Source organism: Thunnus maccoyii, chromosome 9 (genome assembly GCF_910596095.1).
Source record: "Thunnus maccoyii chromosome 9, fThuMac1.1, whole genome shotgun sequence".
In the NCBI taxonomy this organism is placed as follows: Eukaryota; Metazoa; Chordata; class Actinopteri; order Scombriformes; family Scombridae; genus Thunnus; species Thunnus maccoyii.
In genome coordinates this window covers 7,551,977-7,568,546 of record NC_056541.1, presented here as the reverse complement: position 1 = coordinate 7,568,546, position 16,570 = coordinate 7,551,977, and the positions used below count along the sequence as shown (strand labels likewise).

At 38.2% G+C, this 16,570-nt stretch overlaps 3 protein-coding genes across 3 annotated transcripts; all 3 read left to right on the top strand.

Annotated features, from left to right (window-relative positions):
- The first annotated feature begins 247 nt into the window (after window positions 1-247).
- Window positions 248-2,688, top strand: LOC121904074 (nuclear factor 7, brain-like). Its single transcript, XM_042421593.1, has one exon. The coding sequence runs from the start codon at window positions 408-410 to the stop codon at window positions 1,812-1,814; it is 1,407 nt and encodes a 468-aa protein (XP_042277527.1). The 5' UTR covers window positions 248-407; the 3' UTR covers window positions 1,815-2,688.
- Window positions 2,689-6,001: 3,313 nt separating this feature from the next.
- On the top strand, window positions 6,002-7,493 carry LOC121904110 (nuclear factor 7, brain-like). Its single transcript, XM_042421649.1, has one exon. It carries the CDS (start codon window positions 6,002-6,004, stop codon window positions 7,406-7,408), a length of 1,407 nt encoding a protein of 468 aa, XP_042277583.1. The 3' UTR covers window positions 7,409-7,493.
- A 4,044-nt stretch (window positions 7,494-11,537) lies between these two features.
- LOC121904386 (nuclear factor 7, brain-like) lies at window positions 11,538-13,395 on the top strand. The gene has a single exon (XM_042422108.1). It carries the CDS (start codon window positions 11,849-11,851, stop codon window positions 13,271-13,273), a length of 1,425 nt encoding a protein of 474 aa, XP_042278042.1. The 5' UTR covers window positions 11,538-11,848; the 3' UTR covers window positions 13,274-13,395.
- Window positions 13,396-16,570: the final 3,175 nt, after the last annotated feature.

Below are 16,570 nucleotides of genomic sequence, written 5' to 3'. Positions count from 1 at the left end.
ATTAACGGTTGATGAAGTTGTTGTGAATTAATGTTCTGTCAGTAAACTATAATTGTTTCAGCACTATGTCACAAACACTTTTCAAGCATGACATACAAGTCATCAGTGTTTGTAAAAATCATACAGTAGGTTCTTGGTGGAGTATTCCTTTAACATCTGTAACACAGAAACAGCACCATCTGGTGGAGACACAATCAAATGGCAGTTTTATTTCAATCAGCTCTCCACCCATAACACAAGTAAACGAAACTGAAAGATTTACATTGTTGAACAGATCGCAGACGCCATTACGTTACAGCGCGAAATCTCTACTGAAAAACACACACTCGGAGGATTCAACGGAGAAAGTTGAAGGGACTGTAACTTGGTGAGTCTGCGACTTGAAGAATATTTAGAAATCTGAGAAAATGGCTGAAAGAGCTCTTTTGGAAAGTTTCCTGAGTTGCCATGTGTGTTCAGAGACTTTCAGAGATCCTGTGTCTCTGACCTGCAACCACAGCTTCTGTTCAAGCTGTCTGCAAAAATTCTGGGAACAAGCTGAAAACAAAAACTGTCCCATTTGTAAAAGAAAATCCTCAAAGGATTATCCATCCATCAACCTTTCTCTCAAAGACCTGGCTGACTCCTTTGCTAAGAGGCAGAATAATGATTCATCTGAGACGGAGAAAGAAAAGGAGAAAGAGGAGGTGGTGTGTGATAAACATCCAGAAGTCCCTTATTGGTTCTGTGAGGATGAACAGAGAGTTGTGTGTCCTGTCTGTGAGTTTTCTCTCCACCAGAGTCACAAGGTGGTTCCTGTAGAACAAGCAGTCAGTGACCTGAAGGACCAGCTGAAATCTGACTTAGAGTCTCTACAGGACAAGAGGAACAAATACGAAGAAGTGGAGAAAACATACAATGAAATGGTTGAACACTCCAAGAAGCAGCTGTTGTCCACAGAGAAGCAGATCAGAGCAGAGTTCAACAAGCTCCACCAGTTCCTGAAAGAGGAAGAGGAGTCCAGACTGGCAGCTCTGAGGGAGGAAGAGGAGCAGAAGGGGAAGACTATCAGCAGAGAGATGAAGAGGATTCAGGAGCAGATCTCCTCTCTGTCAGACAGTATCTCTGCTGTTGAAGAAGACCTGCAGAAACACAAGGTGTCATTCCTCAGCAGTTATAAACCCACTCAGACCAGAGCCAGAGACCAGTGCTCACTGTCAGATCCACAGCTGGTCTCAGGAGTGCTGATAGATGTGGCCAAACACCTGGGCAACCTGTCCTTCAGAGTCTGGGAGAAGATGAAGGAGAAGGTCCACTTCAGTCCTGTCATTCTGGACCCAAACACTGCAAACCCCCGTCTCTATCTGTCTGATGATCTGACCAGTGTGAGACGTGGAGACACAAACCAGCAGCTCCCTGATAATCCAGAGAGAAACACTGAGTATCCCACTGTTCTGGGCTCTGAGGGCTTCAGCTCAGGGAAACTCAGCTGGGAGGTGGAGGTGGGAGACCATCCTGGATGGAATGTGGGTTTGGCTAAAGAGTCAGTTGACAGGAAGGGAGAGCGATTTGCTTCACCAGAATATGGAATCTGGTGTTTACTGCATGACAGTGGAAAATACACTGATGGAGATGGTGAGACTGTCAGTGTGAAGAAGAGTCTCCAGAGGATCAGAGTCCAGCTGGACTATGACAGGGGGGAGGTGTCCTTCTACGACCCTGAAGACATGACTCACATCTGCACTCACAGAGACACTTTCACTGAGAAACTCTTCCCTTATGTCAGTATGGGAGAGGCTGGTGATGATAAAACCACTGATATCAAAATCTGTTAAACTGAGATTTCTCTGTTCAGGAAGGTTTGTGAGATGTGATTTATTAGGATTTGATGGAATAATTAGATCTACAAATTTATTTTTGTCAATAGTAGTTAGTTCTCTATAGGTAAAAGTCAAGAATTCAACATTTACTTTTGATATTGTAATTTTTAAGTTTTTAAAGTAAGTCAGTTAAACTTTCTCAAAATGCATTCAGACTTTTTATGTTTTCTTTTTAAAAGAAAAAAAACATGTTGATTGTGCAGAATGGGCCAAACAGCAAATGCTGATGTAATAATTCACCTCTTCTTTATTTACCATGTGTATCTACTGATTGTTAAACCTTTTCTATATATTCATTCAGTTTTATCCATAAGAAACAACTGAATCTCTTCCTGATTTTTGATACTTTAACACGAGAAAATTTTGCTAAAATGAATGTTAGACAGTTTTTCATTTCTTTCTTCAAAAAGATCATGTAGATCACAGCAAAAATGATTGATCTTCATTCCTAATAATATGTATTCAGAAGACTGACTGCAAAGCCCTGACCCTCATGTTGAACTCTGGATTTTAAAGGTTGTTAGTAGTGATCACCTTTATCTTTCTGTTTCAGCATTTATTTCTTAATTCTTGAACATTTATAAAGTTGGAGCTGCTGTTTGTTCTTGTGTGTTTATATTAATCATCACTTCACATTTCAGATGTGAAACACATCAGCATATGTGAGTCTGTGCTGAATGAATGTCAGGATTTACGCTGATTAACTGTGTCTTTGATTATGATTTATTCAAAAAGTTATATGTTTTCTATCAGGTGAACAAATGTCCTGATCAAAACAAGAGTTAAATGATTTCCTGGGTTACTTCTGTCAATAAAAATCAAAATCAAAGCTGTGTTGCAGTTTTATGTGTCTGTAAACACAGAAAGTCATTCACGTTTCTATTTAAATTGTCATTTTATTGATAACACCTTAACACATTTTCTTGAAGTTAGAGAAACACGTGTAGCACGTAAGAGAACAGAGCAATAATCTGAAGAATCAGAGAACTAGAGGATTAATATTATTATACAGAAGAAACCCAAACTGACAAAAAGAGACAAAGGGAAACTAGAAAGAGCCAACTGCAGAGAAATGATTGAAGAAGGTTGGAAACAGAGGGACCAGGGAAAAAAGAGTGAAAGACACCCTACGAGGAGAAGCCAACTCAGTGTTGTCAGTGCAACTTAGTCAGTGGCTGGAGAAAGAAGATAGCAGAGGTTCAGAGTGAACACAGAGGCTCCAGTTTATCTCAGTAAAGCTTCATCTGACTAAACAGCTGACAGGAAGGCAGCAGAGCTCACTGACCTCAAGAGACTAGAGGAGGACAGACATTAGTTTATATGTAGGGCTGCACAATTAATCATTTTCAATCATGACTCAGCTCTGATCATTCATATAGAATAATGATTTATTAGTGGTGTTGGTGCATTTCATTTCATTAACAATGTGGCTGCAAACAGTTAAGATGCTGATATAAGATGAATGAAGGAGAATCATTTTGTTCCCAAATCACTGAGGAAAATAATTGTGCAGCAACATCATGATCATGATCTCAAACTGTAATCAGGATGATCAATTTAGTCATAATTGTGCAGCCCTGATCAATAATTATAATGGAGGCTTGTTCTTATTCTACAGTGATAAACTGCTGTTGTCTCTGACTGGATTGTCTGTTAGATTTGACACTAAAGTCGACTTATTGTGCAGCTACATTAGAAGCATCAACCTGCCTTCCATCTGTGTCCTGTTTGTGCTTTACTTTGTGTGACTGCGCCCCCTGCTGGAGCTCATTCACTCTCTGAACTGCCTCTAATCTGTCAGTCGGACTCGAGTGCTGTTCCTCAAAGTGACATGCAGGCTGAGTGAAGAACTGCTCGCTCTCAGTGCTGATGGTCAACAAGTGCTCCTCGTATTCTCTCAGCTATGTTCAAAAGGCACTGACAACACAGAGCCCCGTAGAAAAGCATGCGAAATAATCATCATCATCATCCTCCTCATTGTCATCCTTAGTGCCACAGTCATCAATATAATCATCCTGATCATCATAGTCATCTTCATTATATCATCTTGAGACAACAATAGTTATATGCACTTAAAAAGCTGAGAAAATAGAAAGAGAAAGGTGGAGTATACCAGCATTCAGTAGAAAATGAGAAACCAAATAAAAAGGAAAAAACACCAAGAAAACAAGTGTACTGCTGACTGTCATGCAAAGGAAATGCCAGCTATGCTGTAGTTAGTGGCAGTTGTGTAATACTGTGTACTCCTTCATTTTAAATATGTGAGTCTTATTATACTGGTTTTCAAGGCTAGTAAACACACTAAGAAGAACCAAAGAACAACACATTTATACTGTACATGCTGCTATTTCCTCTTTTTTTGGAGGGGAGTGGGCAGGACTGTTTTTAGCCTCCAATGAGGAGGAAAAAATATTTTGTAATCAATTTCAGACACCTGATCTACTCTTAAAAGTCTGTCACACTGACATCCAATGTGTCCCTTACATTAAAAAAAACACTAAACACCTGATACTGAGAGGAGACTGCAGGCAGACTCTGTAGGATAAACACACTGCTGTGTAAAACAAACATAATATGATGCACAGCAGGATAATTCATAACCAGGATATAATAAGATACTATATGTGCAGTGTATGCCTGTGTATGGATCGGTTCACAGGAGTTTGAGCATCACCAGGGTACATCGATAAGAATTTAAGGGATGACTGATGTTTCTGTTTAAGCCATTTATTGCCAACATGCATACATGTAGGCTAGAGCAATAGAAGATGATGAAGCTTGTGACGGTTATGTCTTTTTTTGTGTGAACAGAAAATGATGAACAGGAAAACTCAAGAATTACAATATACAGTTAAACAATATATAACATCACACATTTAGGTATCTAACAAACAGCGAATATTAGGGCTGAAATTAATACGTCACAGCAAACTTTACATTTAACAATTACACAGTGAAAGAAGTTTTAAATATTCTAATTTAAGTTATAAGGATTCTGGATGTTGCATCTGCTAAATTAAGAACTACAGAGAATGAGTTATGTGCAATGTGCACTTACACACAACTATAAATTTGTAGGTTCAAAGCAAACAGGCCAGGTGACCATTATATCATTTACCAGTATATACTGGTCAAGCATTCAATCACATTCAATCTACATGAATCCAAAAATAACCATTAAACTATAACATATGAAGAAAGTAATAAACTCACTTTAGTCACACACAGCCATAGGTGTGTATGTGAAACACAGGTACAGAGGACTCTCACATGTGGTTAGTGGTGCTGCCGGCCAGAACAAAGGAAATGGGTGAGATATCAGTAGACCATGATTAGGAGTGAGTGAGCTCAGGTGAGAATGGGCGGATCCACACCAAGGAAGTAGGTGAAGGATTGTTAAATGGTGTGGATCTATTCTACAATGAGAAACAATATTTTCAAGATAGAAATGACAGAGACTGTCTGGGATGTTCAGGAGTCAAAGACACTCCTGCACAGGTGATCAGAAACCTGGATAATATTCATGAATCATAAAGGGATACTAATTACCAAGTTGTGTTATATCATAACTTTAACATGATTAAAATCAGGATTATTCATAACAGGCACTAATCTTCATGTAAATGTACTAACTGAGAGAAGAGAAGTTGAGTAAAGTTTAATAAAGTTACAATTTAAAATAATAGAATATTATAAAATGATTAAAATTGCCATAAACAGCTCTGCTTAAACTATTTATTGGTTGATGAAGTTGTTCTGAATGAATGTTCTGGTAGTAAATTACAATTGTTTCAGCATTATTTCACATAAACTTTTCAAGAATAGACACTTTCAATGTTTGATAGTTAAAACATACAGTCGGTTTTTGGTGGAGTATTCCTTTAACATCTGTAACACAGAAACAGCAACATCTGGTGGAGACACAATCAAATGGCAGTTTTATTTCAATCAGCTCTCTACCTGTGACGCAGGTAAATGAAACTGAAAGCAGACTGACATTGTTGAACAGAGCGCAGACGCCATTACATTACAGAGTGAAATCTCTACTGAAGAACACACACTCGGAGGACTGAACAGAGAAAGTTGAAGAGACTGTAATTTGGTGAGTCTGCAACTTAAAAAATTTTTAGAAATCTGGCAAAATGGCTGAAAGAGCTCTTTTTGAAGGTTACCTGAGTTGCCATGTGTGTTCAGAGACTCTCAGAGATCCTGTGTCTCTGACCTGCAACCACAGCTTCTGTTCAAGCTGTCTGCAAAAATTCTGGGAACAAGCTAAAAACAAAAACTGTCCCATTTGTAAAAGAAAATCCTCAAAGGATTATCCATCCATCAATCTTTCTCTCAAAGACCTGGCTGACTCCTTTGCTAAGAGGCAGAATAATGATTCACCTGAGACGGAGAAAGAAAAGGAGAAAGAGGAAGTGCTGTGTCATAAACATCCAGAAGTCCCTTATTGGTTCTGTGAGGATGAACAGAGAGCTGTGTGTCCTGTCTGTGATTTTCTTCTCCATCACGGTCACAAGTTGGTTTCTATAGAACAAGCAGTCAGTGACCTGAAGGACCAGCTGAAATCTGACTTAAAGTCTCTACAGGACAAGAGGGACAAATACGAAGAAGTGGAGAAAACATACAATGAAATGGTTGAACACTCCAAGAAGCAGCTGTCGTCCACAGAGAAGCAGATCAGAGCAGAGTTCAACAAGCTCCACCAGTTCCTGAAAGAGGAAGAGGAGTCCAGACTGGCAGCTCTGAGGGAGGAAGAGGAGCAGAAGGGGAAGACTATCAGCAGAGAGATGAAGAGGATTCAGGAGCAGATCTCCTCTCTGTCAGACAGTATCTCTGCTGTTGAAGAAGACCTGCAGAAACACAAGGTGTCATTCCTCAGCAGTTATAAACCCACTCAGACCAGAGCCAGAGACCAGTGCTCACTGTCAGATCCACAGCTGGTCTCAGGAGCGCTGATAGATGTGGCCAAACACCTGGGCAACCTGTCCTTCAGAGTCTGGGAGAAGATGAAGGAGAAGGTCCACTTCAGTCCTGTCATTCTGGACCCAAACACTGCAAACCCCCGTCTCTATCTGTCTGACGATCTGACCAGTGTGAGATGTGGAGACACAAAGCAGCAGCTCCCTGATAATCCAGAGAGAAACACTAATTATGCCAATGTTCTGGGCTCTGAGGGCTTCAGCTCAGGGAAACACAGCTGGGAGGTGGAGGTGGGAGACCATCCTGTCTGGAATGTGGGTTTGGCTAAAGAGTCAGTTGACAGGAAGGGAAAGCGATTTGCTTCACCAGAATATGGAATCTGGTGTTTACTGCATCGCAGTGGAAAATACACTAATGGTCTTGGTAAGACTGTCAGTGTGAAGAAGAGTCTCCAGAGGATCAGAGTCCAACTGGACTATGACAGGGGGGAGGTGTCCTTCTATGACCCTGAAGACATGACTCACATCTGCACTCACAGAGACACTTTCACTGAGAAACTCTTCCCTTATTTTAACCTTGGAGAGGCTGGTGATGCTAAAACCACTGATATCAAAATCTGTTAAACTGAGATTTCTCTGTGATGTTCAGGAAGGTTTGTGAGATGTGATTTATTTGATTTGAGGAGGATAATTAGATCTACAGATTTATTTTGTCACTAGCAGTTAGTGATTTATAGGTGAGAGTAATGCATTTAACATTTACTTTTTAATGGTTTAATCATCCAGGGTTTGTTTTTCTTTTAAAGTAAAAAATATTTTTTTCAAAGTGTATTTATAATAATACATTCAGACGTTTTACAAATGTTTTCTTTTTAAAATAAAGGAAAAACTTTTTTTACTGTGAAGAATGGACAGAACAGGGAATCTTTACATAATAATTCACCTGTTTATTTACCATGTGTGTCATTAATCACAGATATCTACTGATTGTCAAAACTTTTCTATATGTTCATTCAGTTTTATCCATGAAAACAAACTGAAACTTCTTCCTGATTTTTGGTGCTTCAACTCAAGAAAATTCTGCAGAAATTAATTTTAAAAAGTTTTTCATTTCTTCTGCAAGGTTCAGTCTAAATTACAGCAGCCCAAAATTGAAGAAAAAAAAAAAATTGAAGGTGTCCATCAAATATTGAAACAAAGATCATGTAGATCACAGCTTGGGCTGTACCTGATGACAGTTTTTTTATTATCTATTAATTTGTTCGTGCTTTTATTCATTGATCAAACATTTAGTCAATAAAATAAAATGAAAATATACATCAAATATGATCAATCATCAGTCCTAATGATATGTATTCAAAAAGATTGATTGTAAAGCCCTGACCCTCATGTTGATCTGTGGATTTTAAAGGTTGTTAGTAGTGATCACCTTTATCTTTCTGTTTCAGTATTTATTTCTTAATTCTTGAATATCTATTAAGTTGGAGCTGCTGTTTGTTCCTTTGTGTTTATGTTAATCATCACTTGTGAAACACATCAGTACATGTGAGCCTGTGCTGAATGAATGTCAGGATTTACACTGATTAACTGTGTCTTCAATTTATGATTTATTCAAAAAGTTGTATGTTTTCTATCAGGTGAACAAATGTCTTGATCAAACAAGAGTTAAATGATTTCCTGGGTTACTTCGGTCAATAAAAATCACAATCAAAGCTGTGTTGCAGTTTTATGTGTCTGTAAACACAGAAAGACTTTCACGTTTCTATTTAAATTGTCATTTTATTGATAACACCTTAACACATTTTCTTGAAGTTAGAGAAACACGTGTAGCACGTAAGAGAACAGAGCAATAATCTGAAGAATCAGAGAACTAGAGGATTAATATTATTATACAGAAGAAACCCAAACTGACAAAAAGAGACAAAGGGAAACTAGAAAGAGCCAACTGCAGAGAAATGATTGAAGAAGGTTGGAAACAGAGGGACGAGGGGAAAAAAGAGTGAAAGACACCCTACGAGGAGAAGCCAACTCAGTGTTGTCAGTGCAACTTAGTCAGTGGCTGGAGAAAGAAGATAGCAGAGGTTCAGAGTGAACACAGAGGCTCCAGTTTATCTCAGTAAAGCTTCATCTGACTAAACAGCTGACAGGAAGGCAGCAGAGCTCACTGACCTCAAGAGACTAGAGGAGGACAGACATTAGTTTATATGTAGGGCTGCACAATTAATCATTTTCAATCATGACTCAGCTCTGATCATTCATATAGAATAATGATTTATTAGTGGTGTAGGTGCATTTCATTTCATTAACAATGTGGCTGCAAACAGTTAAGATGCTGATATAAGATGAATGAAGGAGAATCATTTTGTTCCCAAATCACTGAGGAAAATAATCATGCAGCAACATCATGATCATGATCTCAATCTGTAATCAGAACGATCAATTTAGTCATAATTGTGCAGCCCTGATCAATAATTATAATGGAAGCTTGTTCTTATTCTACAGTGATAAACTGCTGTTGTCTCTGACTGGATCGTCTGTTAGATTTGACACTAAAGTCAACTTATTGTGCAGCTACATTAGAAGCATCAACCTGCCGTCCATCTGTGTCCTGTTTGTGCTTTACTTTGTGTGACTGCGCCCCCTGCTGGAGCTCATTCACTCTCTGAACTGCCTCTAATCTGTCAGTCGGACTCGAGTGCTGTTCCTCAAAGCGACATGCAGGCTGAGTGAAGAACCGCTCACTCTCAGTGCTGATGGTCAACAAGTGCTCCTCGTATTCTCTCAGCTATGTTCAAAAGGCACTGACAACACAGAGCCCCGTAGAAAAGCATGCAAAATAATCATCATCATCATCATCATCCTCATAGTCATCCTTAGTGCCACAGTCATCAATATAATCATCCTGATCATCATAGTCATCTTCATTATATCATCTTGAGACAAAAATAGTTATATGCACTTAAAAAGCTGAGAAAATAGAAAGAGAAAGGTGGAGTATACCAGCATTCAGTAGAAAATGAGGAACAAAATAAAAAGGAAAAAACACCAAAAAACAAGTGTCATGCTGACTGTCATGCAAAGGAAATGCCAGCTATGCTGCTAGTTAGTGGCAGTTGTGTAATACTGTGTACTCCTTTATTATATATATATATATGAGTCTTATTATATTGGTTTTAATTGCTAGTAAACACACTAAGAAGAACCGAAGAACAACACATTTGTACTTTACATGCTGCTATTTCTTCTTTTTTTTGAGGGGAGTGGGCAGGACTGTTTTTAGGCTCCAAAGAGGAGGAAGAAATATTTTGTAATCAATTTCAGACACCTGATCTTCTCTTAAAAGTCTGTCACACTGACATCCAATGTGTCCCTTACATTAAAAAAAACACTAAACACCTGATACTGAGAGGAGACTGCAGGCAGACTCTGTAGAAAAAACACACTGCTGTGTAAAACAAACATAATATGATCCACAGCAGGATAATTCATAACCAGGATATAATAAGATACTGTATGTGCAGTGTATGCCTGTGTATGGATCGGTTCACAGGAGTTTGAGCATCACCAGGGTACATCGATAAGAATTTAAGGGACGACTGATGTTTCCATTTAAGCCATTTATTGCCAACATGCATACATGTAGGCTAGAGCAATAGAAGATGATGAAGCTTGTGATGGTTATGTTTTTGTTTAAATAAATGATGAACAGAAAAACACAAGAATTACAATATATAGTTAAACTATATATAACATCACACATTTAGGATTACAATTACATAATGAAAGAAGTTTTAACTATTCTAATTTAAGTTATAAGGATTCTATGTGTTTCATCTTCTAAATTAAGAACTACAGAGAATGAGTTATATGCAATGTGCACTTACACACAACTATTAATCTGTAGGCTCAAAGCAAACAGACCAGGTGACCATTATATCATTTACCAGTATATACTGGTCAAGCTTTTGCTCACATTCAATCTACATGAATCCAAAAATAACCATTAAACTATAACATATGAAGAAAGTAATAAACTCACTTTAGTCACACACAGCCATAGGTGTGTATGTGAAACACAGGTACAGAGGACCCTCACATGTGGTTAGTGGTGCTGCCGGCCAGAACAAAGGAAATGGGTGAGATATCAGTAGACCATGATTAGGAGTGAGTGAGCTCAGGTGAGAATGGTTGGATTCACACCAAGGAAGTAGGCGGAGGATTGTTGAATGGTGTGGGTCTATTCTGCAATGGGAAACAATATTTTCTTAATGCAGAGGTATTTCACTGTAAAAAAAAAATATCTTAATTGCTTTACTAATTTTAACAATTCAAACTTCAGGATCACTACTGATAGTACCTGCACTTCAATGCAGAAATGACAGAGACTGTCTGGGATGTTCAGGAGTCAAAGACACTCCTGCACAGACGATCAGAAACCTGGAAAATATTCATCAATCATAAAGGGATACTAATTACCAAGTTGTGTTATATCATAACTTTAACATGATTAAAATTAGGATAATTCATAACAGGCACTAATCTTCATGTAAATGTACTAACTGACAGAACAGAAGTTGAATGAAGTTTAATAAAGTTACAATTTAAAATAATAGAATATTATAAAATGATTAAAACTGCCATAAACAGCTCTGCTTAAACTATTTATCGGTTGATGAAGTTGGTGTGAATGAATGTTCTGGTAGTAAATTACAATTGTTTCAGCATTATTTCACATAAACTTTTCAAGTATAGACGCTTTCAATGTTTGATAGTTAAAACATACAGTCGGTTTTTGGTGGAGTATTCCTTTAACATCTGTAACACAGAAACAGTAACATCTGGTGGAGACACAATCAAATGGCAGTTTCATTTCAATCAACTCTCCACCCATAACAAGTAAATGAAACTGAAAGATTTACATTGTTGAACAGAGCGCGGACGTCGTTACATTACAGAGAGAAATCTCTACTGAAGAACACACACTCGGAGGACTGAACAGAGAAAGTTGAAGAGACTGTAATTTGGTGAGTCTGCAACTTAAAGAAAATCTAGAAATCAGACGAAATGGCTGAAAGAGCTCTTTTGGAAAGTTACCTGAGCTGCCATGTGTGTTCAGAGACTCTCAGAGATCCTGTGTCTCTGACCTGCAACCACAGCTTCTGTTCAAGCTGTCTACAAAAATTCTGGGAACAAGCTAAAAACAAAAACTGTCCCATTTGTAAAAGAAAATCTTCAAAGGATTATCCATCCATCAACCTTTCTCTCAAAGACCTGGCTGACTCCTTTGCTAAGAGGCAGAATAATGATTCACCTGAGACGGAGAAAGAAAAGGAGAAAGAGGAAGTGGTGTGTGATAAACATCCAGAAGTCCCTTATTGGTTCTGTGAGGATGAACAGAGAGCTGTGTGTCCTGTCTGTGATTTTCTTCTCCATCACGGTCACAAGTTGGTTTCTATAGAACAAGCAGTCAGTGACCTGAAGGACCAGCTGAAATCTGACTTAAAGTCTCTGCAGGACAAGAGGGACAAATACAAACAAGTGGAGGAAACATACAATGAAATGGTTGAACACTCCAAGAAGCAGCTGTTGTCCACAGAGAAGCAGATCAGAGCAGAGTTCAACAAGCTCCACCAGTTCCTGAAAGAGGAAGAGGAGTCCAGACTGGCAGCTCTGAGGGAGGGAGAGGAGCAGAAGGGGAAAACTATCAGCAGAGAGATGAAGAGGATTCAGGAGCAGATCTCCTCTCTGTCAGACAGTATCTCTGCTGTTGAAGAAGACCTGCAGAAACACAAGGTTTCATTCCTTAGCAGTTATAAACCCACTCAGACCAGAGCCAGAGACCAGTGCTCACTGTCAGATCCACAGCTGGTCTCAGGAGCACTGATAGATGTGGCCAAACACCTGGGCAACCTGTCCTTCAGAGTCTGGGAGAAGATGAAGGAGAAGGTCCACTTCAGTCCTGTCATTCTGGACCCAAACACTGCAAACCCCTATCTCTATCTGTCTGATGATCTGACCAGTGTGAGACAGGGAGACACAAACCAGCAGCTCCCTGATAATCCAGAGAGAAACACTAAGTATGCCACTGTTCTGGGCTCTGAGGGCTTCAGCTCAGGGAAACACAGCTGGGAGGTGGAGGTGGGAGACCATCCTGACTGGCTTGTGGGTTTGGCTAAAGAGTCAGTTGATAGGAAGGGAGAAACAAGTGCTTCACCAGAATATGGAATCTGGTGTTTACTGCATCGCAGTGGAAAATACACTAATGGAGCTGGTGAGACTGTCAGTGTGAAGAAGAGTCTCCAGAGGATCAGAGTCCAGCTGGACTATGACAAGGGGGAGGTGTCCTTCTACGACCCTGAAGACATGACTCACATCTGCACTCAGAGAGACACTTTCACTGAGAAACTCTTCCCTTATTTTGGTATTGGAAAGTCTGGTGATGCTAAAACCACTGATATCAAAATCTGTCAAACTGAGATTTCTCTGTGATGTTCAGGAAGGTTTGTGAGATGTGATTTATTAGGATTTGAGGGAATAATTAGATCTACAGATTTATTTTTGTCACTATCAGTTAGTTCTTTATAGGTGAGAGTAATTAATTTGACATTTACTTTTTATGTGTTGATTATCAAAGTTTTTAAAGTAATTCAGTGAAGTAAAAAATGTACTTTCTCAACATGCGTTAATAATAATACATTCAGAGTTTTTACAAATGTTTTTTAGATAGAAAACATTATTTACTGTGCAGAATGGACCAAAAGGGAATATTGATGTAATAATTCACCTGATCTTTATTAACCATTTGTATCATGAATCATAATAATAACATCTGACTGTCAAACCTTTTCTATATATTCATTCAGTTTTATCCATGAGAACAAACTGAACCTTCTTCCTGATTTGTGATACTTTAACTTGAGAAAATTCTGCAGAAATTAATGTTCACAGTTTTTTGTCTCTCTCTCCCAGGTTCAGTCTAAATTATAGCAGCCCGAAATTAAAAAAAAAAATTGAAAGTGTCCATCAAATATTGACCTAAAGATCATGTAGATCACAGCTTGAGTTGCACCTGATGACAGTTTTTTTATTATCTATTAATTTATTAATGCTTTTAATCGTTGATCAAACATTTAGTCAATAAAATAAAATGAAAATATACATCAAATATGATCAATCATCAGTCCTATTGATGTATATTCAAAAAGATTGATTGTAAAGCCCTGACCCTCATGTTGAACTGTAGAATTTAAAGGTTGTTAGTAGTGATCACCTTTATCTTTCTGTTTCAGCATTTATTTCTTAATTCTTGAACATTTATAAAGTTGGAGCCGCTGTTTGTTCCTGTGTGTTTATGTTAATCATCATTGGTGTAACACATCAGTACATGTGAGTCTGTGCTGAATGAATGTCGGGATTTACGCTGATTAACTGTGTCTTCGATTTATGATTTATTCAAAAAGTTGTATGTTTTCTATCAGGTGAACAAATGTCCTGATCAAAACAAGAGTGAAATGATTTCCTGGGTTACTTCTGTCAATAAAAATAAAAATCAAAGCTGTGTTGCAGTTTTATGTGTCTGTAAACACAGAAAGACATTCACGTTTCTATTTAAATTGTCATTTTATTGATAACACCTTAACACATTTTCTTGAAGTTAGAGAAACACGTGTAGCACGTAAGAGAACAGAGCAATAATCTGAAGAATCAGAGAACTAGAGGATTAATATTATTATACAGAAGAAACCCAAACTGACAAAAAGAGACAAAGGGAAACTAGAAAGAGCCAACTGCAGAGAAATGATTGAAGAAGGTTGGAAACAGAGGGACCAGGGAAAAAAAGAGTGAAAGACACCCTACGAGGAGAAGCCAACTCAGTGTTGTCAGTGCAACTTAGTCACTGGCTGGAGAAAGAAGATAGCAGAGGTTCAGAGTGAACACAGAGGCTCCAGTTTATCTCAGTAAAGCTTCATCTGACTAAACAGCTGACAGGAAGGCAGCAGAGCTCACTGACCTCAAGAGACTAGAGGAGGACAGACATTAGTTTATATGTAGGGCTGCACAATTAATCATTTTCAATCATGACTCAGCTCTGATCATTCATATAGAATAATGATTTATTAGTGGTGTTGGTGCATTTCATTTCATTAAGAATGTGGCTGCAAACATTTAAGATGCTGATATAAGATGAATGAAGGAGAATCATTTTGTTCCCAAATCACTGAGGAAAATAATTGTGCAGCAACATCATGATCATGATCTCAAACTGTAATCAGAACGATCAATTTAGTCATAATTGTGCAGCCCTGATCAATAATTATAATGGAGGCTTGTTCTTATTCTACAGTGATAAACTGCTGTTGTCTCTGACTGGATTGTCTGTTAGATTTGACACTAAAGTCGACTTATTGTGCAGCTACATTAGAAGCATCAACCTGCCGTCCATCTGTGTCCTGTTTGTGCTTTACTTTGTGTGACTGCGCCCCCTGCTGGAGCTCTTTCACTCTCTGAACTGCCTCTAATCTGTCAGTCGGACTCGAGTGCTGTTCCTCAAAGTGACATGCAGGCTGAGTGAAGAACCGCTCACTCTCAGTGCTGATGGTCAACAAGTGCTCCTCGTATTCTCTCAGCTATGTTCAAAAGGCACTGACAACACAGAGCCCGGTAGAAAAGCATGCAAAATAATCATCATCATCATCCTCATAGTCATCCTTAGTGCCACAGTCATCAATATAATCATCCTGATCATCATAGTCATCTTCATTATATCATCTTGAGACAAAAATAGTTATATGCACTTAAAAAGCTGAGAAAATAGAAAGAGAAAGGTGGAGTATACCAGCATTCAGTAGAAAATGAGGAACCAAATAAAAAGGAAAAAACAACAAAAAACAAGTGTCCTGCTGATTGTCATGCAAAGGAAATGCCAGCTATGCTGCTAGTTAGTGGCAGTTGTGTAATACTGTGCACTCCTTCATGTTAAATATGTGAGTCTTATTATACTGGTTTTCAATGCTAGTAAACACACTAAGAACAACAGAAGAAAAACACATTTATACTGTACATGCTGCTATTTCCTCTTTTTTTGGAGGGGAGTGGGCAGGACTGTTTTTAGGCTCCAAAGAGGAGGAAAAAATATTTTGTAATCAATTTCAGACACCTGATCTACTCTTAAAAGTCTGTCACAATGACATCCAATGTGTCCCTTACATAAAAAAAACACTAAACACCTGATACTGAGAGGAGACTGCAGGCAGACTCTGTAGAAAAAACACACTGCTGTGTAAAACAAACATAATATGATCCACAGCAGGATAATTCATAACCAGGATATAATAAGATACTATATGTGCAGTGTATGCCTGTGTATGGATCGGTTCACAGGAGTTTGAGCATCACCAGGGTACATCGATAAGAATTTAAGGGACGACTGATGTTTCCATTTAAGCCATTTACTGCCATCATGCATACATGTAGGCTAGAGCAATAGAAGATGATGAAGCTTGTGACGGTTATGTTTTTTTTTAAATAAATGATGAACAGAAAAACACAAGAATTACAATATACAGTTAAACTATATATAACATCACACATTTAGGTATCTAACAAAACAGTGAATATTAGGGCTGAAATTAATACGTCACAGCAAACTTTACATTTAACAATTACACAGTGAAAGAATTTTCAAATATTCTAATTTAAGTTATAAGGATTCTAGATGTTGCATCTCCTAAATTAAGAACTACAGAGAATGAGTTATGTGCAATGTGCACTTATACACAACTATAA

Excerpts from the sequence above, each read along its gene's own strand:
- LOC121904074 (XM_042421593.1), top strand. The coding sequence starts at position 408 with ATGGCTGAAAGAGCTCTTTTGGAAAGTTTCCTGAGTTGCCATGTGTGT.
- LOC121904110 (XM_042421649.1), top strand. The coding sequence starts at position 6,002 with ATGGCTGAAAGAGCTCTTTTTGAAGGTTACCTGAGTTGCCATGTGTGT.
- LOC121904386 (XM_042422108.1), top strand. The coding sequence starts at position 11,849 with ATGGCTGAAAGAGCTCTTTTGGAAAGTTACCTGAGCTGCCATGTGTGT.